At 44.8% G+C, this 25,471-nt stretch overlaps 1 protein-coding gene across 2 annotated transcripts; it reads right to left on the bottom strand.

The window, feature by feature from the left end:
* Positions 1-3,811: 3,811 nt before the first annotated feature.
* On the bottom strand, positions 3,812-11,968 carry nif3l1 (NIF3 NGG1 interacting factor 3-like 1 (S. cerevisiae)). 2 transcript variants are annotated; one of them, XM_024008261.2, is made up of 7 exons: positions 11,880-11,968; positions 10,121-10,743; positions 9,549-9,705; positions 9,323-9,446; positions 8,129-8,267; positions 6,888-6,971; positions 3,812-4,901 (listed from the first exon to the last, which is right to left on the bottom strand). In XM_024008261.2, the coding sequence occupies exons 2-7, from the start codon at positions 10,731-10,733 to the stop codon at positions 4,717-4,719; spliced, it is 1,302 nt and encodes a 433-aa protein (XP_023864029.1). In that variant the 5' UTR covers positions 10,734-10,743; positions 11,880-11,968; the 3' UTR covers positions 3,812-4,716. The 2 variants fall into 2 exon arrangements, with proteins under 2 accessions (XP_023864029.1, XP_070304483.1); XM_070448382.1 differs by lacking the exon at positions 6,888-6,971 and having other exon boundaries at positions 11,911-11,960.
* Positions 11,969-25,471: the final 13,503 nt, after the last annotated feature.

Here is a 25,471-nt window from a genome sequence, read left to right as displayed (position 1 = left end):
GCTGTTTACCCAGCATGACTTCTGCCGTGTTCAAAATAACTGGAAAATCGGAAATCTCAGACTTCAGTGAGTTCAAGACAACTGGGAAAATACGTTACATGCTCGCTTTATTTATCCTACGGTTCTGACTTGATATACAGGGAGAATACTTTAAGAACGGCCCATGTTCTGAAYTCTGTCAAGGTACATTTCAAGTGCAAAACAAATAGTTATTGACTACGTCCATCCTAGCTCCCTCAATGTCTTAATCGAAATTACGGATTGTCTCTCATCCGCTCGTCGTCCCCGGATTGCCTCTTATCCACCCGCTGTCCCCTTATGCCATGTACATCTCAATATTCAGTAGAAACCACATTTGTTTAAGCAAGTCAGCCATGTTTTTTTAAAGACAGTAAACGAGGCTGAATGAACGGTTTCGCTGCCAGACAAGGCTCTGCTGATAGCCAGGTGTAGCAGTGGTAAGGATTCACACTCTGCTGTTAAGACAGCTTTATGTAGGCACCGTTTGTCACCGTTATTGTGCAATTAAATGTTTTGGTTTAGTGTTATGGCTTTGCTGGCATGGATCACAAAAAAAAAAGGAGATTTACATGCTAAAATCGCCACTGGTAACCAAGCATTTATAGCAGCTAAGCAATGCACTGCCATTAATTGGAAGGTTAATTATYCTCCCACAATGTCAAGTTATGTATCACTATCTTTGATTTATTACCAGATTAAGGGTATACTGGGCAACTTTCATAAGGTCTGGATGCCTTATATGGAATACAGTACGACTAAAGGAGTCTATGGAAAAAATGCCCAGCTGAGTGGGGTGTGTTGGGTTGGAGCGCTGCACCCCTAGGGACCGACGAGGCAACAAAGCTATATTGTGTGCAAGTAAAAAAGAGCTCTACAGTACTATTAGGCCTATGAGATTAATCAKAGGATTTGCTGTTTGTGTGTKAATGTASAGTACCAGTMAAAAGTTTGGACATTATTTTTTACTATTTCTACATTGTAGAATAATAATGAAGACAAACTATGAAATAACACATGGAATCATGTAGTAACCAAAAAAGTCTTAAACAAATCTAAATATATGTTATTTTAGATTCTTCAAAGTAGCCACCCTTTGCCTTGATGACAGCGTTGCATACTCTTGGCATTCTCTCAACCAGCTTCATGATATATGATTCCTGCTTACAAGCAAAAATTWAAGCAGGAAGCACCAGTGACACGGTCTATAAAAAGGTGGTCAGATGAAGCAGATAATAAACTACAGGACTATTTTGCTAGCACAGACTGGAATATGTTCTGGGATTCTTCCGATGGCATTGAGGAGTACATATCAATAAGTGCATCGAGGACGTCGTCCCCACAGTGACTGTACGTACATACCCCAACCAGAAGCCATGGATTACAGGCAACATTCGCACTGAGCTAAAGGGTAGAGCTGCCGCTTTCAAGGAGCGGGACTATAACCCGGAAGCTTATAAGAAATCCAGCTATGCCCTCCGACGAACCATCAAACAGGCAAAGCGTCAACACAGGACTAAGATCGAATCGTATTACAACGGCTCCGACACTCGTCGGATGTGGCAGGGCTTGCAAACTCTTACAGATTACAAAGGGAAGCACAGCCGAGAGCAGCCCATGGACATGAGCCTACCAGATGAGCTAAATAACTTCTATGCTCGCTTCAAGGCAAGTAATACTGAAACATGCATGAGAGCATCAGCTGTTACGGACGACTGTATGATCACGCTCAGCGCAGCCGATGTGAGTAAGACCGTAAAACAGGTCAACATTCACAAGGTCGCAGGGCCAGACGGATTACCAGGACGTGTACTCCGAGCATGTGCTGACCAACTGGCAAGTGTCTTCACTGACATTTTCAACCTCTCCCTGTCTGAGTCTGTAATACCAAATTTTTCAAGCAGACCACCATAGTCCCTGTGCCCAAAAACACTAAGGTAACCAGCCTAAATGACTACCGACCCGTAGCACTCACGCCTGTGGCCATGAAATGCTTTGAAAGGCTGGTCATGGCCACAACACCATTATCCCAGAAACCCACTCCAATTTGCATAACACACCAACAGATCCACTGATGATGCAATTACCACACATCCCTTTCCCACCTGGTCCAAGCACACCAAGAGAGTTGTGAAGAGGGAACGACAAAACCTATTCCCCCTCAGGAGACTGAAAATATTTTGCATGGGTCCTAAGATCCTCAAAAAATGTAGACCATCCTGACGGGTTGCATCACTGTCTGGTATGGCAACTGCTCGGCCCAGTACATCACCGGTGCCAAGCTTCCTGCCATCCAGGACCTGTATACCAGGCGGTGTCAGAGGAAGGCCCTAAAAATTGTCAGACTCCATCCACCCTAGTCATAGACTTATCTTTGCTACCGCACGGTAAGCGGTACAGGAGAGGCTCCTAAATAGCTTCTACCCCAAGCCATAAGTCTCCTGAACAGCTAATCAAACGGCTACCCAACTATTTGTATTGCCACCCCTCCCTCTGGAACGCTGCTGCTACTCTTATTATCTATGCGTAGTCACTTTAATAACTCTACCCACATATACGTAATTACCTCAAATACCGGTACAGTGACATTGCCTCTGTACTGGTACCCCCTGTATATAGCCCCGCTATTGGTATTTACTGCTGCTCTTTAATTATTTGTTATTGTTATCTCTTACCTTTAAATATATATATTTTTTTTAGGTATTTTCTCAACTACATTGTTGGTTAAGGGCTTGTAAGTAAGCATTTCACTGTTCGGTCTACACCTGTTGTATTCGACTCATGTGACAAATAGAATTTGATTTGATGAGGGAGTCACCTGGAATGCATTTCAATTAACAGGTGTGCCTTGTTAAAAGTTAAGTTGAGGAATTTCTTTCCTCAATGTGCTTCAGTTGTGTTGTGATAGGATAGCCCTATCTTCTGTATACCACCCCTATTTGGTAGAAGACCAATATTAATGGCAAGAACAGCTCAAATAAGTGAAGAGAAACAACAGTCCATCATGACATGGTCAGTCAATGCGGAACATTAAGAACTTTTAAAGTTTCTTCAAGTGCAGACGCAAAGAAATCATCAAGTGCTATGAAACTGGCTCTCATGAGGAGCGCCACAGGAAAGGAAGACCCAGAGTTACCTCTGCTGCAGAGAATAAGTTCATTAGACTTAACTGCGCTTCAGAGTTCAAGTAACAGACACATCTCAACATCAACTAACTGGTCAGAGGAGACTGCAGGAATCAGGCCTTCAAGGTTGAATTGCTGCACAGAAACCACTACTAAAGGACTCCAATAATAAGAGACTTGCATGGTCCAAGAAACACGAGCAATGGACATTAGACTGGTGGAAATCTGTCCTTTGGTCTGATTAGTCAAAATGTTCGATTTTTGGTTCCAACCGCCGTGTCTTTGCAGAATAGGTGAACGGATGATCTCTGCATGTGTTTCCCACTGTGAAGCATGGAGAATGTGTGATGGTGCTTTGCTGGTGACACTGTCAGAGTGATTTGAAGTGGTCAGTCTGAGGGGAGCGAGGGAGCAGCGGTGAGGTTGCCTCTCACCCGGCTCAMCGTCCCTCTGCCCTCCTTCCCTCTCCTGAGAAAAAATGGCAAAGTCTTCCAGCTGATGGTGAAACTCAAGTCGCACTGCATTATTCCTGTCTCATACACCAATTTATGTTTTTACTCCTATGACCAGAGAATGTGAAATATTCCTCTATTAAAAGACAAGACGCTAATAATAATGCAAGCTTATCGGAACACTTTGTTATACTCATTAATTGCAGCATGTGGAAGTAGGGAAAATGCACATTTATGGCTTATAAAGTGTTGACAGTGCTGAATAACAACTTAAACATTCAATGAATACAGCAGAGCTGCTGTTTGTCTCTCTAGTCATGGTTTTAAAAGTTTCGAAATCTCAGTATCAACTTTGTGCGTTCGAGGCTGATTTTTCCGGGCCAAGGCGAGGAAACTGCAGACAGTGATCTGAGCTATCTGATTGGACAGCGATAGGCCTATAGGTGCACTTGATTTGCTCTCTGGGCCTGCCGGGTAGGTGGAGATCTACCTTCAGACACATGAAGTAGTTCAAAATGGGAACACTTTACCTTTCYGGGCGCAAGGACTTCTGAATCAAGTGCACCTACCACCAACAGYGCAAAAGGMATTTMAAAAAAATAGGAATGCAAGGATTTATATATATTTTTTACATTAATGTTTGGTAAATGACTAGGAATGCTGTGGTTGACCACTGATGTAGATGCATACTTTGAATATCACCCAAAGGATTACCTTATTCAGTTGTATACATTAGTCCTGTATTTCCTTATTATTGCATTATTTATTAAATCCTTTAACGCAGAGATCATCAACTAGATTCAAACACAGTCCTATTTTTTTCCTTGAGGGGAYGGTCGGGCAGGTTGGAACATAATTGCAAATAGACATGAAGAAGCCCAAACATATTTTTGACTTAAACAATCATTTCAAACCTTGCTTACATTAGTATACGATCACATCTCTATTATGCGTGGGAATACTTGGGAACAGATGTCCAAAATTAAAATCACTTTGAGTTGAATTCCTGGTGTTTTTACAGCCTTATGTCCAAATATGAATTTATTAATTATTTGCTCAGAAAACCACCTGCAGAATAGATTCGGCCTGTGGGCCGCCAGTTGGTGAAAACTGTAAGCATCTCAGACCACCTCCAGGGGGTCCCTGTCAGCCCGTGACAGCGCCACGGTAACGGAGTTGGACAGATGCCCTGCCAGCCTCTTCTTGAACACGGCCAGGAAACCCCGCTCRCTGTTGCTATGGTCACTGAGGATCACGCTGGCACCCGCAGCAACGGAGTCCAGGACCTCGTGATGGGACATCTCACCTGGGGGAGAAATGAGGTCAGAGGTCAATGTCCMAAAAAAGTGTTAAATAAATCAAAATATATTTKATATTTGAGATTCTTCAAWGTAGCCACCCTTTGCCTTGACAGCTTTGCACACTCTTGGCATTCTCTCAACCAGCTTCATGAGGTAGTCACGTGGAATGCATTTCAATTAACAGGTGTGCCTTGTTAATTAATTTGTGAAATTTCTTTCCTTCTTAATGCGTTTGAGCCAATCAGTTGTGTTGTGACAAGGTAGGGGTGGAATACAAAAGATAGCCCTATTTGGTAAAAGACCAAGTCCATATTATGGCAAGAACAGCTCAAATAAGCAAAGAGAAAGGACAGTCCATTACTTTTAGACATGAAGGTCAGTCAATGCGGAAAATTGCAGTCACAAAAACCATCAAGCGCTATGATGAAACTGGCTCTCATGAGGACCGCCACAGGAAAGGAAGAAACAGAGTTACCTCTGCTGCAGAGGATAAGTTCAATAGTTGCCAGCCTCAAATTGCAACCCAAATAAATGCTTCAGAGTTCAAGTAACAGACATCTCAACATCAACTGTTCAGAGGAGACTGCGTGAATCAGGCCTTCATGGTTGAATTGCTGCAAAGAAACTACTACTAAAGGACACCAATAATAAGAGACTTGCTTGGGCCAAGAAACACGAGCAATGGACATTTGAGTCCAAATTTGAGATTTTTGGTTACAACCACTGTCTTTGTGAGACGCAGAGTAGATGAACGGATGATCTCTGTATGTGTACATCACTGGGTCCAAGCTTCCTGCCATCCAGGACCTCTATACCAGGCTGTGTCAGACGAAGGCCCTAAAAATTGTCAGACTCCAGCCACCCTAGTCATACTGTTCTCTCTGCTTGCACACGGCAAGCAGTACTGGAGCGCAAGTCTCAGTCCAAAAGCATGGAGGAGGTGGTGTGGGGGTGCTTTGCTGGTGACACTGATTTATTTAGAATTCAAGTCACAATTCATGGCTACCACAGCATTCTGCAGCAATACGCCATCCCATCTGGTTTGCGCTTAGTGGGACTAKCATTTGTTTTTCAACAGGACAATGACCCAMCACACCTCCAGGCTGTGTAAGGGCTATTTGACCAAGAAGGAAAGTGATGGAGTGCTGCATCAGATGACCTGGCCTCCACAATCACCCGACCTCAACCCAATTGAGATGGTTTGGACAGCAGGGTGAAGGAAAAGCAGCCAACAAGTGCTCAGCATATGTGGGAACTCCTTCAAGACTGTTGGAAAAGCATTCCAGGTGAAGCTGGTTGAGAGAATGCCAAGAGTGTGCAAAGCTGTCATCAAGGCAAAGGTTGGCTATTTTGAAGAATCTCAAATATATTTTGATTTGTTTAACAATTTTTTGGTTACTACATGATTACATATGTGTTATTTCATACTTTTGATGTATTCACTATTATTCTACAATGTACTACAATAGTAAAAATAAAGTAAACCCTTGAATGAGTAGGTGTGTCCAAACTTTTGACTGGTACTCTAGACAGGTGTGTGCCTTTCCAAATCCTGTCCAATCAATTGAATTTACCACAGGTTGTAGAAACATTGTAGAAACATTTCCAAATCCTGTCCAATCAATTGAATTTACCACAGGTTGTAGAAACATCTCAAGAATGATCAATGGAAACAGGATGCACCTGAGCTCAATTTCAAGTCTCATAGCAAAGTGTCTGAATACTTATGTAAATAGGTTATCTTTTTTATTTTTAATACATTTCCCAAAAATTCTAAAATCCTGTTTTTGCTTTGTCATTATGTGGTGGTGTGTGTAGATTGCTGAGGATCTTTAAAAATATATTTTAAAATAAGGCTAACGTAACAAAATGTGGAAAAAGTCAAGGGGTCTGAATACTTCCCGAAGGCACTGTATATGCAAAAGAAATTGTTCAGTATTCTTGACAGTATTTGTTTTAATTCTAGCAGCTGGCATTTATAGCGAATGTACCAGTGATGTAGAGGTCTGCTTTCACTCCTTTCAATACTGAGCCTCCGGACCCAGCACACACTGCCACGGTGCATACAATGGACTCTAAAAGGAACAATCACATACAATTATGTTATCCTCTCAGCCCCTCACTAGCTGTCAACATAATACACTTATTGCTGYGAATATATACAYTAAACAAAAATATAAACCCAACATGTGAAGTGTTGGTCCCATGTTTCATGAGCCGAAATAAAAGATCAAAGAAAATTTCCATGTGCACAAAAAGCCTATTTCTCTCAAAKTTTGAGCACAATTTKGTTTAWATCGTTGTTAGTGAGCATTTCTCCTTTGCCAAGATAATCCACCCACCTGACAGGTGTGGCATATCAAGAAGCTKGTTAAACAGCATGATCATTACACAGGTGCACCTTGTGCTGGGGACAATAAAAGGCCACTAAAATATGCACTTTTGTCACAACAATGCCACAAATGTCTCAAGTTTGAAGGAGCGTGGAATTGGCATGCTGACTGCAGTAATGTTCAAGAGAGCTGATGCCAGATAATTGAATGTTAATTTCTCTACCATAAGCCGCCTTCAACGTTGTTTTAGAGAATTTGTCAGTACGTCCAACTGGCCTCACAACCGCCCAACCTGTAATAAASCCCTTTTGTGGGGGAAAAACTCATTCTGATTGGCTAGGCCTGGCTCCCCAGTGGGTTGGCCTGGCTGCCAAGTGGATGGGCCTATGCCCTCCTGCCCAGGAAGAAATCCAGATTAGGGACTMATTTATTTATTTCAATTGGCTGATTTCCTTCTATGAACTGTAATTCAGTAAAAGCTTTGTTCAGTGTATTTAAAAGAAATGGCGTGTGTCCCAAACRGCACCCTATTCTCTTAATAGTAAGGCTGGGACKATACCAGTATCGCAATATTTTTTCCATRGCAAAAATGAAAACACAAAGAAGAGCAAACACTTTGGTCCTTTAAAAACCTGCTGTATGTAAAATATTGCGTGCTATATCRAAAAATAAATAAATGTGACTCTGGATGACAACATAATGAAGTTTGTTTCCAACATTAGGGCTGTTTTCCTAAAGAAAAACACGTATCGCGATACTAGTATCCTCCTGTCACTACTTTATAGCTACTTCTGACCAGGGCACTATATAGGGAATAGTGTGCCATTTGGGACGCATCCAAGTTAGTTATCCGGTAACAAAAAGGAAGACATAGATGTTTGTTTAGCCTCCTCACTCACCTAAAGTTTGCTGGGCTCCGAGGGCCAGTCGAAGGTGATTCAAACCCAGGTGTGATTTCATTTGCTGGACGGCCGCCGCCACAGTTAYGGGCTCGTCCAAAACGCTGAGTCGCCCTTGGCCGTAGCCTGGGAGAGGACGCTACAGGGTGAGAAACAGCCAGGGTCGTATTCACTAGGCACCAAGAGGAATAAAACAGACAAACAGGGAGGGACTGCCTGAACTTTTTGTTTKGCTACAGTGTGCACTAATGAATAAGATGTCACACGTAAAAAGAGTGAAAACATTTAGTAAAATTCATTGTCCAGTCCTATTCACTCTGTGGCAAGCTAAGTCTATTGATTCAGGATAGCAGGAATATGATCCCAGGGGATATTTATCAAGCAGGGATTAACATTAAGGGTTCTCCTATTGCCTGCTCTGAGGTTGCCCCATTGAACTTATTTTATCACCTGCACAAAGAACCAAACTGCAAAGACCTCTAGTAGCCTAAAACTGATCTTTCTGTTTCCCATTGTTTAAGTAAAAKACAGACAATTTATGGCAGTCGGGCAAGTTGAGCCAGCTCTGAGAAATGTTTTACTGATAACAACCAAAATATAAAGAATTCCAGTACTGATCTTTCTGATTTCTCCCGTGTGTAGATGAACGGCTGTCAATATATGGCACTACTGCGTGTAAATATCTAATTTACATTTTCGTGCAAGTGGTCATAATCTTCGGGCAACCAAAAAMAATACCCCTTTAAATGTTCATCCCTGTCAAGCGTGCTGATATACAGTCTACTTTCCCCTTTCCATGTAATCGTATCTTGCATTTMCACAGGTAGCCCAATTCTGATTTCTTTTTCCACTAATTGGTTCTTTGACCAATCACATCAGATCTTTTSACATCAGATATTTTTCAGAATTGATCTGATTTGTCAAAATACCAATTAGTGAAAAAAATATCAGAATTGGGCTGCCCGTGTAAACGCAGCCATTGTGATCTAAAAGGCAAAAATTATCTTAAAATCAGCACTCCGACCAAACTGTCCACTTTGCGTGTTCAGGGTGTAATACGCTGGATACATATGGCCCCAGATCTGTATGTGCTGTTTTGCCAACTGCTATGGTCATATTTCMMATGACAATGACCATAGGAGATGGCTATACAGCACAAACAGATCTGGGACCAGGCTAGCAGCAGTACTCTACCTTTTTTACTTGAAGGATACTGAGAGACTGGCTGGGAGTGGYGTGTTGTAACAGAGTTTGAACACTGGGGGTCAGCCCTGAGTCTGGACAGATCAGACTTACAAAGAAGCCATCAGTTTCAGAGCTAGAGCCAGATAGAGGAGACATGTACAGTAACAGTGTAAACAACAGTGAAGAGGTGTATACAGATTTAAGCACGCACACAAACTGACAGAGTATCCAGTACCTGACAGCTGTGTGCTGTAAATTGACACCGCTATTCATCCCCTTCAGTTCTGCCATGATGGTGTTGAGCTCCTCCTGACTCCTGGCTGTAAACTCCAGTTTGTGGCTCTGGGGGGCGCTACTGAACGCTTGACTCAACACTGAAACTTTGCCACTCCCTGAGGAAGACAACAGAAACAGTACTTGTTACTCCGCAGTGCTTTTCAAACATCATTAACTTATTCAGGTGGGGAGAACACTCCAGAACATTCAGATAATTTGAGTAGAACAGATATGACACTCTATGCACATCTTCAATAAACTGTGAAAGTGACATCATCCTACCCTTATCTTTGGATTGGGCTTGACAATTATAATACAATTTGTGAAAACACGTTCATTTAAGATAAATAAAATTATATTTGTGGATGAGTTTACATCTGCCAGATGCCTTTTGGGGGKTTTTGTGCTGAAGATCATTACGCTACGTTTTTGCCCATTGAAGACCATGGGCCATGGGGGGGGGCAACAGAGCTACAGCAGTCCACTTTGCTTATTATAAAGCTAGGGGGAACACTGACAGCAGTCTCTTACCAACTCCTTCAACCAGCCAGTCATTCACGCCTCCTTTGACGCTGTCCCAAGAGGTGTGAGGAGAAAACACTGCTATTCCAGCCGTAATCGCCCGGATAGCCAATCGCTGCTTCCAGTCCTTTGAAACCAAGCACTTGATTGGATGAAACAACGGGGGGTGGTAAGAGATGATGAGATCGCAGTTCATGGCCTCTGCTTCTGACATGACAGAGTCGGTCAGGTCATTGGTTAACAGGATGGTTTTGATAGGCCGACATTTAATGGGCTCAACTAATAGGCCAACGTTATCCCAGGACTCTGCCAGTGATAGAGGGGCGAGCTGCTCCAGAACCTTGAGAACCTCCTTTAAATCCATTGGACCTGTTGGACGAGAAGAGTGGGAARGGGAGCACGAAAAAGAGTAGCAATGACAGAGATGGAGATGGGTAGAAAGCTGACAAGACCTAATACTACAATGAGAGGGGTCAGAAAAAAAGGATGAGCGAAGGGCAGACAATTTGGAGTGAGAAGAGAAAGGGGAACAAGCGAGTGTTTGAGAGATGCTTTCGTGGTAGCTCCTTCTGCAGGTCAATGACAGAATTCTCTGGAAAACATTMTTGTATCCAGTCAACATTAGTGTAGACCTGTGTGCAAAAGAGAGTTCATTTGATATGAATATTGTTTGCATCCAAGAGCAAGGTTAATCTGCAACAAATAGGCTGCATTCTCTTAAAACATCATGACCTGTTTATCTTGTCACCTATCAGTCTTGACATCTATTATTAAAAAGGCCAATTGTCAATACGTGTCAAAACTCCCATTCAAATGTAGTGGTGGAAAAAGTACCCAATTGTCATACTTGAGTAAWGATACCTTAATATTAACGACTCAAGTAAAAGTCACCCAGTGAAATTGTACTTGAGTAAAAGTCTAAAAGTATTTGGTTTAAAATATACTTAAGTATCAAAAGTAGAAGTATAAATTATTTTAAATTCCTTATATTAATCTAACCAGACGGTACCATTGTATTTTTTTCACATTGATATCCAGAGGCACACTCCAACATMATTTACAAACGAATTGTGTGTTTAGTGAGTTCGCCAGATCTGAGCCAGTATGGATCACAAGGGATGTTCTGTTGATAAGTGCGTGTATTGGACCACTTTCCTGTCCTGCTTAGCATTCAAACTGTAACGAGTACTTATGGGTGTCAAGGAATATGTATGGAGTAAAAACGACATAGTTTTCTTTAGGAATGTAGTAAAAGTAGTCAAACATATAAATAGTAAAGTGAAGTACAGATACCCTCAAAAACGACTTAAGTARTACGTTACACCACTGCTCAAATGCTAAGSTGTACGGTTCTAGCTACATTTATGTAGGCTAGCTAACAGGTTTGGATTGCAACGGCTGCTGTTGCCATTTTGGGCATGGTTGTTTAAGGTGCATTGTTTACAAATTAAATCAACTGCACGGGTTTAATGACCAAGGTAACGTTAGAATCGAGCTAATTTAAATCACACGAATATGAGCCAGAGCAACTCTACAAACTAGCTAGGTAAAGTAACTTAGACGCATGTATAATAGCTTCGCTAACATTAGATAGCTGGCTMCCAAATTTCGAACAGGGCCCACAGCAATACACTAGCTAAGAACAAAAAAAGGTGTTTCTGTTTGCATATTCAGACTGCTGTGATTCATACGTTACATTTKAAACGTAAGTTACCAATTAATAGGCAAAACTTTGAATTGGAAATGCAAGCATGGTAACAACACTTACTGGTGGAGAGAGAGCCAGCTATTGTCGTTACCTTCTTCTTCGATTAAGTTTAACCGCGGTTGGCATCCAATAAATGTTGCATTACTGCCACCTACTAGACTGGAGTATAACTCCCATATACTTTGCTTGAATTATTATTATTTTTTATAAATAAATACAACAAATCCCCAACCATCTAACACTACACCAAAAATAATTATAATAATAACATTTTCTCAAATGACTGCCTCGCCTGGGTCACCAACTACCTCTCAGAGTTCAGTGTGTCAAATCGGAGGGCCTGTTGTCTGGACCTCTGGTAGTCTCAGTATATATTAATGACGTCGCTCTTGCTGCTTGCTGGTGATTCTCTGATCCACCTGTACTCAGACGACACCATTCTGTATACTTCTGGCCCTTCTTTGGACACTGTGTTAACAAACCTCCAGACRAGCATCAATGCCATACAACACTCCTTCCGTGGCCTCCAACTGCTTTTAAATGCTAGTTAAACTTCCTTTGGCCTCATTTTCTTACAGTTCTCTGCTGCCAATGACTGGAACGAATTWAAAAAATCACTGAAGCTGGAGTCTTATATCTTTAAGCATCAGCTGTCAGAGCAGCTTACCGATCACTGTACCTGTACACAGCCAATCTGTAATAGCACACCCAACTACCTCATCCCCATATTGTTATTTATCTTCTTGTTCTTTTGCACCCCAGTATCTCTACTTGCACATCATCATCTACACATCTATCACTCCAGTGTTAATGCTAAATTGTAAATATTTCACATATATGGCCTATTTATTGCCTTACCTCCCTAATCTTCTACATTTGCACACACTGTACATATATTTTTCTATTGTGTTATTGACGGTACGTTTCTTTATGTGTAACTCTGTTGTTTTTGTTGCACTGCTTTGCTTTATCTTGGCCAGGTCGCAGTTGTAAATGAGAACTTGTTCTCAACTGGCCTACCTGGTTAAATAAAGGTGAAATAAAATTAAATAAATAAGTAAGTAAAATACTCCACTATTTCAATCTATTTAGTGCTACTTCAGGCCAACAGCCTGAAAGGAAGGAACACCACCACTTAACACACCCTGTAACTCTTCTGATGTCAAGTCTTGCACACCCAAATACCTCTGCAGCCGCCACCTCAACCTCTATTTTCTGCGACTTACGTTCCATCCCTGCAGAACAGTTGATAACCATTGCTATAAATGCCAAAAATCCAATCTTACTGAAACATGTATCACTTGTTGGTTTATCCCTCTGTACTGGTACAGATCGAATACTCACAGCACTCCTCTCAGGATCCCTCCCCCTTGACCCATCTTCCTCTACTTTCTTCACTGCCTCAGCATATGACAACTTCTGCACTAGTCTAACCCTGGAAACCTCAACCTGCCTCTCACACAGGACATTTCTGATCCCCAGCCCCATGGGCACCCCTACAATTAACACATACCACTACTTTCCCCAATGCTACACCTTCCTTTGTCTCATGCCCTTCTGCACACTTCTCATACCTAGGAACCTCCCTCCTACACACTGCTGCCACATGCCCATAAGCTTGGCACCTGTAACAACGTAATGTATTTGGCACAAAAGCTCATGCAGGATAACTTATATATCCTAACATCACTTTGTCGGGCAAAAGAACAGACAATGACTCTTCTGTTTCTCCACTCATCCACACTGTCTGCGTCACACCAAATGACGAGCATCACAAACACCGGGAATCTTCCCCTTCAGTTGGTCAGCTTTCACATTTACCGCTACCCCAGTAACCTCTCCTTTTAATGATGCCCTTTTCTTAAGAGCAAAACCATTCACATCTCTTGACCCCATTYGTTTAACACGGAGTGCCTGCTCCCTCTGACCAGCAGAAACACAAACAATTATCACAAGGCCACTTCTGGTTACCTTCGCCTATTCCACAGCATCCAACTGTTTTTACCCACCCTGAAACCACAAATGGATCAGCCAGAAGGCAAGGGTCCACTTTTTCCAAAAACGTAACTTCTCCTACTGTCAAAGACTCATCTTTATCCTGACCCTCGGTGCAAGCCTCGGGCTCCGAGAACTTCACCACACCTATGAACTCCGATACTTCGCCCTCATTCACTTCCATTTCTCCACCTGTCTTCAACRCACTCTGCTTACACTTTCTACCCTTCCTCTTTAACAAACCATCTCCTTTTTCTCACCATTTTTTCCCACCTCCTCTGCCTCTCTTTTCCCTCCATTCCTCCTCCGTACTCCAAGTATAAGTCTCGTAATGATAATGCTGCACTTCTCCTGACATACATCTTGTTCTTGCCTTGTCAAGGGACGCCATTTAACTGGCTGTCACAATCTCTGTACAATCAGCACAATCSCCTCGGGATGTAGCGCTCAACAGTGCATCCCGCTGGTAAAGCAGCTACTTTGTCTTGATGTTGTTCTTTATCAATAGCTACCGCAACGCTTTTACATTTCAAACAAGTGTGCTCCCTTTCTCATGGATTCCTCGATTCGCTTGCTCAGACCCTGTGCCCCTCAGTCATGCTCTGTCCAGAAATGTCTTTTGATAACGGAAGAATAACTTTAGGAATGCCTTCTTCTTCTTCTTCTTCAGGTCCGCAAACAAYGTTAATGGTGCATGGTGCACCTACTGGATGGGGAGGGGGGAACCTCTTCATTCAGTCAGTATTCCCTGTAACATTTTGGCTGATCCAGAAGTATTTTTCACACCTTTACAATGATGTCTAGCTTCTTAGATTTTTTTATTAGTTTCACTAGTGCAATGCGCTTCTTCACAGTTAGTRTGTCAGGATCTTTCTCCTGAACGGCATTCACTGCAGGCTGTGGGACATCCACTACCATCTCATCTCACTCCTTTAGCTATGCTACATGAAGTATGTGGACACCTGCTTGTCGAACGTCTCATTCCAAAATCATGGGCATTATTATGGAGTTGGTCCCCCTTTGCTGCTATAACAGCCTCCACTCTTCTGGGAAGGCTTTCCACTAGAAGTTGTAACATTTCTGCTCTGACGTGCTTCCATTCAGCCACAAAAACATTAGTGAAGTCGGGCGCTGATGTTAGGCGATTAGGCCTGGCTCTCAGTCGGCGTTCCAATTCAACCCAAASGAGTTCGATGGGGTTGAGGTCAGGGCTCTGCTTTCGCTGCAAATTCTCTCAAGCTCTGTCAGGTTGTATGGGGAGCGTAACTGCACAGCTATTTTCAGGTCACTCCAGAGATGTTWGATCAGGTTCAAGTCGCCCTCCATTTGGCAAATCTGACCATAATTCTATCCTCCTGATTCTCCTGCTTACAAACAAAAACTAAAGCAGGAAGTACCCTTGACTTGCGCAATACGGAAGTGGTATTCAGTGAAGTCCAGTGAAGAGGCGACTCCAGGATGCTGGCCTTCAAGGCAGAGTTGCAAAGAAAAAGACTGGCCAATAAAAAGAAAAGATTAAGATTGGCAAAAGAACACAGACACTGGACAGAGGAACTCTGCCTAGAAGGCCAGCATCCCGGAGTCGCCTCTTCACTGTTGACGTTGAGACTGGTGTTTTGCGGGTACTATTTAATGAAGCTGCCAGTTGAGGACTTGTGAGGCATCTGTTTCTCAAACTAGACACTCTAATGTACTTGTCCTCTTGCTCAGTTGTGCACCAGGGCCTCCCACTCCTCCTTCCTTCTATTCTGGTTAGAGACAGTTTGCGCTGTTCAGTGAAGGGAGTAGTACACTGCGTTGTACGAGATCTTCAGTTTCTTGGCAATTTCTCACATGGAATAGCCTTAATTTCTCAGAATAAGAATAGGACTGAACCAGTTTCAGACAAAGTTTTTTGTTTCTGGTTATTTTGAGTCTGTAATCGAACCCACAAATTCTGATGCTCCAGATTCTCAACTAGTCTAAAGAAGGCCAGTTTTATTGCTTCTTTAATCAGGACAACAGTTTTCAGCTGTGCTAACATAATTGCAAAAGGGTTTTCTAATGATCATTTAGCCTTTTAAAATGATAAACTTGGATTAGCTAACACAACRTGCCATTGGAACACAGGAGTGATGGTTGCTGATAATGGGACTCTGTACGCCTATGTTGATATTCCATTTACAAAAATCAGCCACTTCCAGCTAYGATAGTCATTTACAACATTAACAATGTCTACATGGTATTTCTGATCAATTTGATGTTATTTTAATGGACCAAAAATGTGCTTTTCTTTCAAAAACAAGGGCATTTCTAAGTGACCCCAAACTTTTGAACGGTAGTGTACGTCTCGTGTCTGAGCCGTTGAATTGCGACTCCACTTTCTCTCTATACTGACATTTCGCTTGTTTGATTGCCATGCGGAGGGAATAACTACACTGTTTGTATTTGGCCATAATCCCAGTCACCTTTCCATGGTTAAATGCTGTGTTCGCGCTTTCAGTTTTGCGCGAATGCCGCCATCTATTCACGGTTTCTGGTTAGGGTAGGTTTTAATAGTCACAGTGGGTACAACATCTCCTATGCACTTCCTTATAAACTCACTCACCGAATCAGCGTATGCGTCAATATTATTCCCTGAGGCTACCCGGAACATGTCCCAGTCCGCATGATCAAAACAATCTTGAAGCGTGGATTCCGATTGGTCAGACCAGCGTTGAATAGTTCTTAGCACGAGTACATCCTGTTTGAGTTTCTGCCTATAGGAAGGGAGGAGCAAGATGGTCGTGGTCAGATTTTCCAAAAGGAGGGCGGGGGAGGGCCTTGTCGCCGTCAATTGAACGGGGGTGCAAAAAAATKTACAAGAGAAAAGGAAATTCCATACGGGGGAAAGGAAAATTATCATTCAACCACACAAATGACTAAAAAATATATACATTCCCACGCCTTAAGTCATGCGAAAACTAAAATACCCTGCTCATGTTCTGGGGCCTGAGAGGGTGGAACTGCGAGACAGTACTCCATGTAGGTCCTCAGATGTAAAATCCTTTAATCCCAGAAAGAGTTCAGCTGCAGAAACAATTATGTCAATCTTTCTTGACTTCTTTTCCACTTATGCACTTCCTTTTATCGCCAATGCTACAACTGACAAAGTCCACTTTCTTCATATGAAGAATGTCTGGATCCTGCTGGTGACACGCAGGCCTCGGCGCATGTTGCTGTTGGCTCCACTGGTATTCACTAACAAATATCGGACCTTCTGCTCTTTCTACCTTTTTTACCGCCTCCCCATAGAAGACTAACTGAACTGCCTTGACTTTGGCCACCTACATCTCTTTCACCCTATTTGGGCATTCCAAGGATGTCAGCATATGTTCTCCACCACATTTACAACACTTTATTCCTTTGCGATTCTCTCCTGCCCTTCAGTCTCCATCAAAGTGATTTTATCCCACATTTCGGTTCCTTCTGTCTCAAGACACTTTCTACATGTCCAAACACTGTACTTATCTTTCACTGCCAATGCCTGGATATAATGGCTCTGAAAGGATAATACACATGTCCCAGCTGCACATGGGTCAAGAGGGATTCCACATAAAAAAAAACACAACTGACAAACTCTCCTCCATCTTTTCATTATTCACACGATTCATCCAGCATTCATCAACCACTCCAGGAATTTTCTTTAGTATATCAATGTCTTCCGAAACTCGAGAAATTACTGCTTCAATAGGTGCCCTGTTCCGTATCTCAAAGTACGACACATCAGCTCCAAATTTAGTGAGTTCCAATACCTGTTTTTTCTGCTCCTCAGACACACACAAAATCAGAACTGTAATGAACATGAGGGGAGACAGAGAGCTGGTTTCAAGCGCAGGGCGCAGCAGGTGTTTATTGCAAAGGACCACAGGAGGAGGCAGGTAGCTGGATCCAGGGGCAGGCAGAAGGTCATACACAGAGGGTCCAAAAGGGCAACAGTACAGGCAGGGAAAAGGCTAGTAACGTTGTCCTGGAGATCAGGCAATAGGTAGATAACAAGAAATCCAAAAGGCTAAAGTACAGGCAGGGAATAGGCAAAAGGCGTCATTAGGGAGGTAGGCAAAAACTATCATACACGGGAGGAGTAAATCACAGGAAACCCAGCGCTTTGAAAGCCATGTGTCACAAAACAAACAATACCTCACAGTGATGGGATGCAAAGAACTGGACTAAATAGTGTGTGATAATGACAAACAGGTGTGWGAACAGGTGATTAGAAATCAGGTGAATGTGGATCTGGAGAGTGAGCTGCGTTCAGGGGATCTAGGTGTTTGAGGGTGTGAGTTGGAAGCAGACGTTACAAGAACAAGGCCACTTCTCGTGATTATCATCGATTTTTCTTTACCCAAAGCTTTCTCCACCACTTTGGATGTCTTCAATGGGTTCACCATGTCGGGCGTACATATTCCCACAAAACTTACCCCTACCAAATACAATGGGGAATTATCAACACCGGCCGCTTCCTGTCCCCCATCAATTTAGCTTATGTTTATATTTCTTTGGACAAAAGTCCATTCTTCATTTCCACCGCCAAAGGATTCCAGCTCCATGTCCGCTTCTGCCATTGTCTTCTTGCTGGTGCCTCTGCGGGAGAAAGGGAGAAAAGAAAGGGGGAAAAACGACATAATGTAAAATACAAAAATAGACATCCACAAACAAATCCATCCCACTCCTACATTCACAGACCAATCCAAAATACATCCCTACTCAGGCTCGGGGGCCTGTGAGGGCGGAACAGTCTTTCGAACGGATTCCTTGCAAGGCCTCAGCTGTGAAATGATGAAGACCCCAAGAWTGTTCAGCTACACTCACAATGATGTCAATTTCCTCCAACTTCTCCGCTTGTGCTGTACAGTTTATATCCATTGCAATAAATGATACAAAGTCCACMCTTGTRACATGTAAAATATCATGATCCCTCAGTTGGTGAGAAACCTTCACTGGTGATACTATTGTTTCTTCACTGCTATTTGCTCCTTCCACTCTTCTTGCCGCCTCCAGATAGGAGCGTGTCTGGACAGCCCTTGTTCTTGCCAGCTCTGTCTCCTTCACCATAACAGGGCACTCCGGTCCTCTCGAGTGACGCAGTGGTCTAAGGCACTGCATCGCAGTTGCTAGCTGTGCCACTAGAGATCCTGGATCGAGTCTAGGCTCTGTTGCAGCCGGCCGTGACCRGGAGACCCATGGGGCRGCACACAAATGGTCGGGTTAGGGAAGGGTTTGGCTGGCAGGGATGTCCTTGTCCCATTGCGCTCTAGCGACTGCTGTTAGGGCACATGCACGCTGACACGGTTGCCAGGTGTACGCGGTTTCCTCTGACACATTGGTGTGGCTGGTTTCTGGGTTAAGCGGGCATTGTGTCAAGAAGCAATGCGGCTTGGTTGGGTCATGTTTCGGAGGACGCAAGGCTCTTGACTTTTGCAGCGATGAGACAAGACTGTAACTAAATTTGGGAGAAAAAGGGGTAAAAAAACATTTTTAAATAACAGGGCACTCAAGGAATTCGGGCACATGTTCGCAGCATTTCACCTCAGCTGGCATACGATACTCTTCCCATCTGCTGACACATGCATTTATGACACTGAAGGGGCATGTGCACAAAAGCTCTTACAGGGTATCTCATGAATCCTAACTTTACATGAGATGGGAGAGACTCTTCTACAAAGAACAATAGTATGGATGAAGTGAATTTCTTTACTCCATCCACCATATGAGTCAGTCGACACCATTAAAAGGTAATTTACCACCTTCACAAGTGCAGTCTCAGTGCTATGATGGGATCTAAAACCAGACTGAAGCGTTTCTGTTACATTGTTTGTCTTCAGGAAGGCAGTGAGTTGCTGCGCAACAGCTTTTTCAAAAATGTTTGAGAGGAATGGGAGATTCAATATAGGCCAATAGTTTTTTAATATTTTCTGGGTCAAGGTTWGGCTTTTTCAAGAGAGGCTTTATTACTGCCACTTTTAGTGAGTTTGGTACACATCCGGTGGATAGAGAGCCGTTTATTATGTTCAACATAGGAGGGCCAAGCACAGGAAGCAGCTTTCAGTAGTTTAGTTGGAATAGGGTCCAGTATGCACTATGAAGGTTTAGAGGCCATGATTATTTTCATCATTGTGTCAAGAGATATAGTACTAAAACACTTGAGTGTGTCCCTTGATCCTAGGTTCTGGCAGAGCAATGTGCTTAATATTAGGAAATTAAAAAATATATATATATTAGGCCTAGCCTATAGAAAGCTGATGGGACCCTCCTCTTTTTATTAGAGGCCATCATTCTGTTTTCTCACGCAATTGCATAGCCTATAGAAATGTTGCGCCACATGAGCTCATGGGCCCTCAAAGTGTTTGATTAGATTTTCGATTACATTTGCATTGATGTCAGAGTGATTAGAGGGACAATAGAGTGCTGAGTACCAGGCAATTAGCAAGTTTGGTAGGCTACTAAATGACCACCGGGCTGAGGACACGCACCTCAGKGCGAGTGCGGGGAAGAGGCACAGGCCGTACTGGACTGTGGAAGCGCACTGGAGGCCTGATGCATGGTACCGGGACTGGTGGTACCGGGCTGAGGACACRCACCCCAGGGCGAGCGCGAGAGGCAGGAACAGGACGTACTGGACTCTGGAGGYGCACTGGAAGCCTGGTGCGTGGTGCCAGAACTGGTGGTACCGGGTTGAGGACACGCACCTCAGGGCGAGTGCGGAGAGGAGGCACAGGACGTACTGGACTGTGGAGGCGCACTGGAGATCTGCAGCGTAGAGCTGGCACAATGCGTCCTGGCTGGATGCTCACTTGAGCCCGGCAAGTGCGGGGCGCTAGCACAGGACACACTGGGCTGTGCAGATGCACCTTAGACACAGTACGCAGAGCCGGCGCAGGATATCCTGTTCCAAGGAGGTATACTGGAGACCAGGAGCGCTGAGCCGGCACCATCCGTCCTGGCTGGATGCCCATTCCAGCCCGGCAACTGCGAGGAGCTGGAATAGAGCGCACCGGGCTAAGAATGTGAACTGGAGACACCGTGCGCATCTCTGCATAACACGACATCGTGTGCATCTCTGCATAACATGGTGCCTGACCAGTTACACGCTCCCCACGGTAAGCACGAGGAGTTGGCTCAGGTCTCTAACCTGACTCAGCCAATCTCCTCGTGTTGCAACCCCAAAAACATTATTGGGGCTGACTCTCGGGCTTCCATGCTAAACGTGTCCCCTCATATCGTCGCYGTTCATCCCGTGCTATCTCCACCTGCCTCCATGGTAGGCGATCCTCTCCTGCCAATATCTCCTCCCACGTCCAGGATCCTTTACCATCCAGTATCTCCTCCCAGGTCCATTTCTCCATTAAACACTGCTCCTCCTTTTCACGCTGCTTGGTCCTTTTTTGGTGGGTTCTTCTGTAACGTTCGTCATACGAATGAGACCAAGGCGCAGTGTGGTAAGCGTATATTCTTCTTTATTTAAAGAATGAACACTGAACAAAATAACAAAACGAACCGTGAAGCTAATATGGCTAGTGCAGACAGGCAACTAAACATAGAATAAGAACCCACAAAACCAAAAGGGAAAATGGCAACCTAAATATGATCCCCAATCAGAGACAATGATAAACAGCTGCCTCTGATTGGGAACCAATTCAGGCCACCATAKACCTACAGTACATACACCTAGACATACCAAAACCCCTAGACAATACAAAAACAAGCATACCCACCCTYGTCACACCCTGACCTAACCAAAATAATAAAGAAAACATAGATAACTAAGGTCAGGGCGTGACATAAATAAACTGACTGGGTTTATTGATACACCATCCAAAATGTAATTATTAACTCAGGATAGATAATAATACAAGTAAAATTAAGAATAGAGTAGCAGCAGCATATGATAAGTGTAAAAGTGTGTGTGTGTATGTGTGTTTGTGTTGTTTCAGTATGCGTATGTGTGTGTCTGTGTGTATGTGTGTTGTTGGAATACATGTGTGTGTTGTGTGTGTATGTGCACATGCAGTGTATGTGAATGTGTGTGGTTTTTGTGTGAAAGTGTTAGTGTTAGTGTGTGTTTGAGTGTGTACAGTATATAGTGTGTATACAGTGCCTTCATAAAGTATTCATACCCCTTGACTTATTCCACATTTAGTTGTGTTACAGCTTGAGTTCAAAATGGATTAAATAGATTTTTCTCTCTCACCCATCTACACACAATACCCCATAGTGAAAACTGTTTTTTTTCCCCAAAAAAATTACAAATGTATTGAAAATGTGTCACGWCTTCCGCCAAAGTTGGCTCCCCTGCCTGTTCGGGCGGTGCTCGGCGGTCGTCGTCACCGTCCTACTAGCCGCCACCGATCCCTTTTTCGTTTGTTCTGTTGTTGTCTTATTAGTTTCACCTGTGTTTCTGTTTTCGGTTAATAGATTCCCTATATGTAGTAGGTAGACCCGCCTTGTTTGTGCGGATTGTCTTTATGTTACGTGTGTGTGTTTTTAGGTAGAGGTGTATTTATTTTTCTATTACTTGGCACCTGTGTTTCTGGGTTATTCAAGTTATTCGCTGCGCCCTATATGTTTGGGCTTATTCATTTTTTGTGTGCTATAGTAAAAGGAGCACTTTTCGCAATTGGAACTATCTGCGTCTGATTCCTTCACATGGACTCAGCAGGAGCAGCCGCATCTCTCTCCATCGATGGAGGAAAGGGTCCTCCATCATATCAGTGTTTCCACAGGATTGGTTCAGCTATGGACCAAATGATGGAGAGGATGGATCGATGGGAGAGGAGTGGCCTTCCCACCTCATCTCCAGCACCCCTACTCCAGCACCTCCTGTTCCTGCTACGCATCCAGCTCCGGGCTCTTCGGCTGACGCTCCACGGGAGTATGATGGAACGTCGGCTGGGTGTCAGGTTTCCTTCTCCAACTGGAACTTTACCTGGCAACCGTTCGTCCTACTCCCTCCGAAGAGGAGAGCGTGAGCGCCCTCGTCTCCTGTTTGACTAGACGAGCTCTCGAGTGGGCCAACGCAGTGTGGAATGGCCCAGACTCGGCGAGGGATCATTACCATGAGTTCAACCGCAGATTCCGAGCTGTGTTTGACCACACACCAGAGGGTTGTGCGGCGGGTGTAACGGCTGTTCCACCTGCGTTAGGAGACGAGGAGCGCACAGGACTTTGCCCTGGAGTTGGACCTGGCCGCAGGAGCAGGGTGGAACGACAGGGCTTATAGACCATTTCCGATGTAGCCTTAGGGAGGACGTCCGCAGGGAGATAGCGTGTCGGGACACCACCCTTACGCTGGATGAACTTATTGACATGGCCATCCGTCTCGACAACGCTGCTGGCTGCCCGCAGACGTTCGGAACAGGTCCTGTCGTTTCCACCTCCCAGCCCTCCTGCTCCTATCCCTATGGAGTTAGGGGGGGCAGCGTCGAGGGGGACCGGAGGAGGAGTGTCCTCCTGCACAGATTGTGGTCGGCGAGGGCACAGGCCCGACCGGTGCTGGAGGAACTCGTCTGGGAGTCGGGAGGCAGGCGGGGCACTACTCGATCACCCAGGTGAGTCAGCACCAGACTTACCCAGAGCTTCTTGCGGTCATATGTATGTGTTTAACCTCTTTCCCCGGGTTTTCTCCCTCTCTACAGCATAAGGCGTAGTCGATTCAGGCGCAGCTGGGAATTTCATAGATCGGGGGCTCGCGTTAAAGCTAGGGATTCCCTTGTGTCGTTAGACCTACCTTTCCCCGTGCACTCCTTAGATAGCCGACCATTAGGTCAGGAATGGTCAGGGAGGCCACGGTAACTGGACATGGTAACGCAGGTAGTCATAAGGAGTAGATTAGTCTGTTCCTTATCGACTCACCTGCGTTTCCAGTGGTGTTGGGAATTCCCTGGCTAGCTCAGCACAACCCGGTGATTTCCTGGCGACAGGGGGCTCTTAAGGGGTGGTCAGAGGAGTGTTCAGGCAGGTGCATAGGTGTTGCCGTTGGTGCGACTACGGTGGAGATGCTCAGACCAGGTTTCCACCGTGCGCATTCCCTCTGAATATGTCGATTTGGCTATCGCCTTCAGTAAAAGAAGGCGACCCAATTACCACCTCATCGTCGAGGGGACTGCGCGATAAACCTCCTGGAGAACGCTGCACTTCCTAGGAGTCACGTGTATCCTTTGTCCCAGGAGGAGACAGTGGCTATGGAGACATATGTTACTGAATCACTGGGACAGGGGTACATTCGGCCTCCGCATACCTGTCTCCTCGAGCTTCTTTTTTGGTGAAGAAGAAAGATGGTGGTTTACGCCCGTGCATTGATTATCGAGGTCTAAATTCCATCACAGTGGGGTTTAGTTACCCACTACCTTTCATCGCTACGGCGGTGGAATCATTTCACGGGGCGCGCTTCTTCACAAAAACTGGACCTGAGGAGTGCGTATAATCTGGTGCGTATCCGGGAGGAGATGAGTGGAAAACCGCATTTAGTACTACATCTGGCCATTATGAGTACCGCGTCATGCCATATGGGTTGAAAAATACTCCAGCTGTCTTTCAATCCTTCGTAGATTGAAAGACACCATGCTGCCACACGCGCGGCGTATGTTGTCTCTGGTGCGTAAGGTACTTGGGCGACTGCTGGGGCATGACCTGTATTGCAAGGCGGAGAAATGTGAGTTTTTCAAACAGGCCGTTTCCTTCCTGGGTTATCGTATTTCCACCTCCGGGGTGGTGATGGAGGATGACCGCGTTACAGCCGTGCGTAATTGGCCGACTCCGACCACGGTGAAAGAGGTGCAGCGGTTTTAGGGTTTGCAATTACTACCGGAGGTTTATCCGGGGTTTTGGTCAGGTGCTGCTCCCATTACCTCACTGCTGAAGGGAGGACCGGTGCGCTTGCGTTGGTCAGCAGAGGTGGACAGAGCTTTCAGTCGTCTGAAGGAGCTGCCCGTGTTGGCGCATCCGGACCCCTCTTTAGCGTTCATAGTGGAGGTGGACGCGTCCGAGGCGGGGGTCAGGCCGTGCTGTCCCAGCGCTCGACGTGGGGACCGGGAGTTGTTAGCTGTTGTCAAGGCTCTGAAGGTGTGGAGACATTGGTTGAGGGGGCGAAACACCCTTTTCCTCATCTGGACTGACCATCGTAATCTCGAGTACATCCGGGCAGCGAGGAGACTAAATCCGCGTCCGGCTAGATGGGCCATGTTTTTCACCCGGTTTCAGTTCACCATCTCATACCGACCAGGCTCCCAAAACACCAAAGCCGACGCGCTGTCCCGTCTCTATGATACCGAGGAGCGGTCCGTTGAGCCAACTCCCATCATTCCACCTTCATGTCTCGTGGCACCGGTGGTATGGGAGGTGGACGCGGAGATAGAGAGAGCCTCACGGTTAGAGCCGGCCCCCCCTAACTGTCCAGCGGGGGCTCAGTACGTACCGGGGGGGGGGGTCCGGGATAAGCTAATCCGTTGGGCTCATACTCTCCCCTCTCGGGTCATCCTGGCATCGAGAGGACAGTGCGGAGTCTTAGAGGGAGATACTGGTGGCCCACGTTGGCTAAGGACGTGAGATTTTATGTTCCTCTCTGCTCAGTGTGCGCTCAGAGCAAGGCTCCTCGGCACTTGCCTAGAGGGAAGTTACAGCCCTCCCCGTTCCACAAGGCC

This window comes from Salvelinus sp. IW2-2015, linkage group LG18, assembly GCF_002910315.2.
Source record: "Salvelinus sp. IW2-2015 linkage group LG18, ASM291031v2, whole genome shotgun sequence".
Taxonomy (NCBI): Eukaryota; Metazoa; Chordata; class Actinopteri; order Salmoniformes; family Salmonidae; genus Salvelinus; species Salvelinus sp. IW2-2015.
This window is presented reverse-complemented; position numbering and strand designations above follow the sequence as displayed.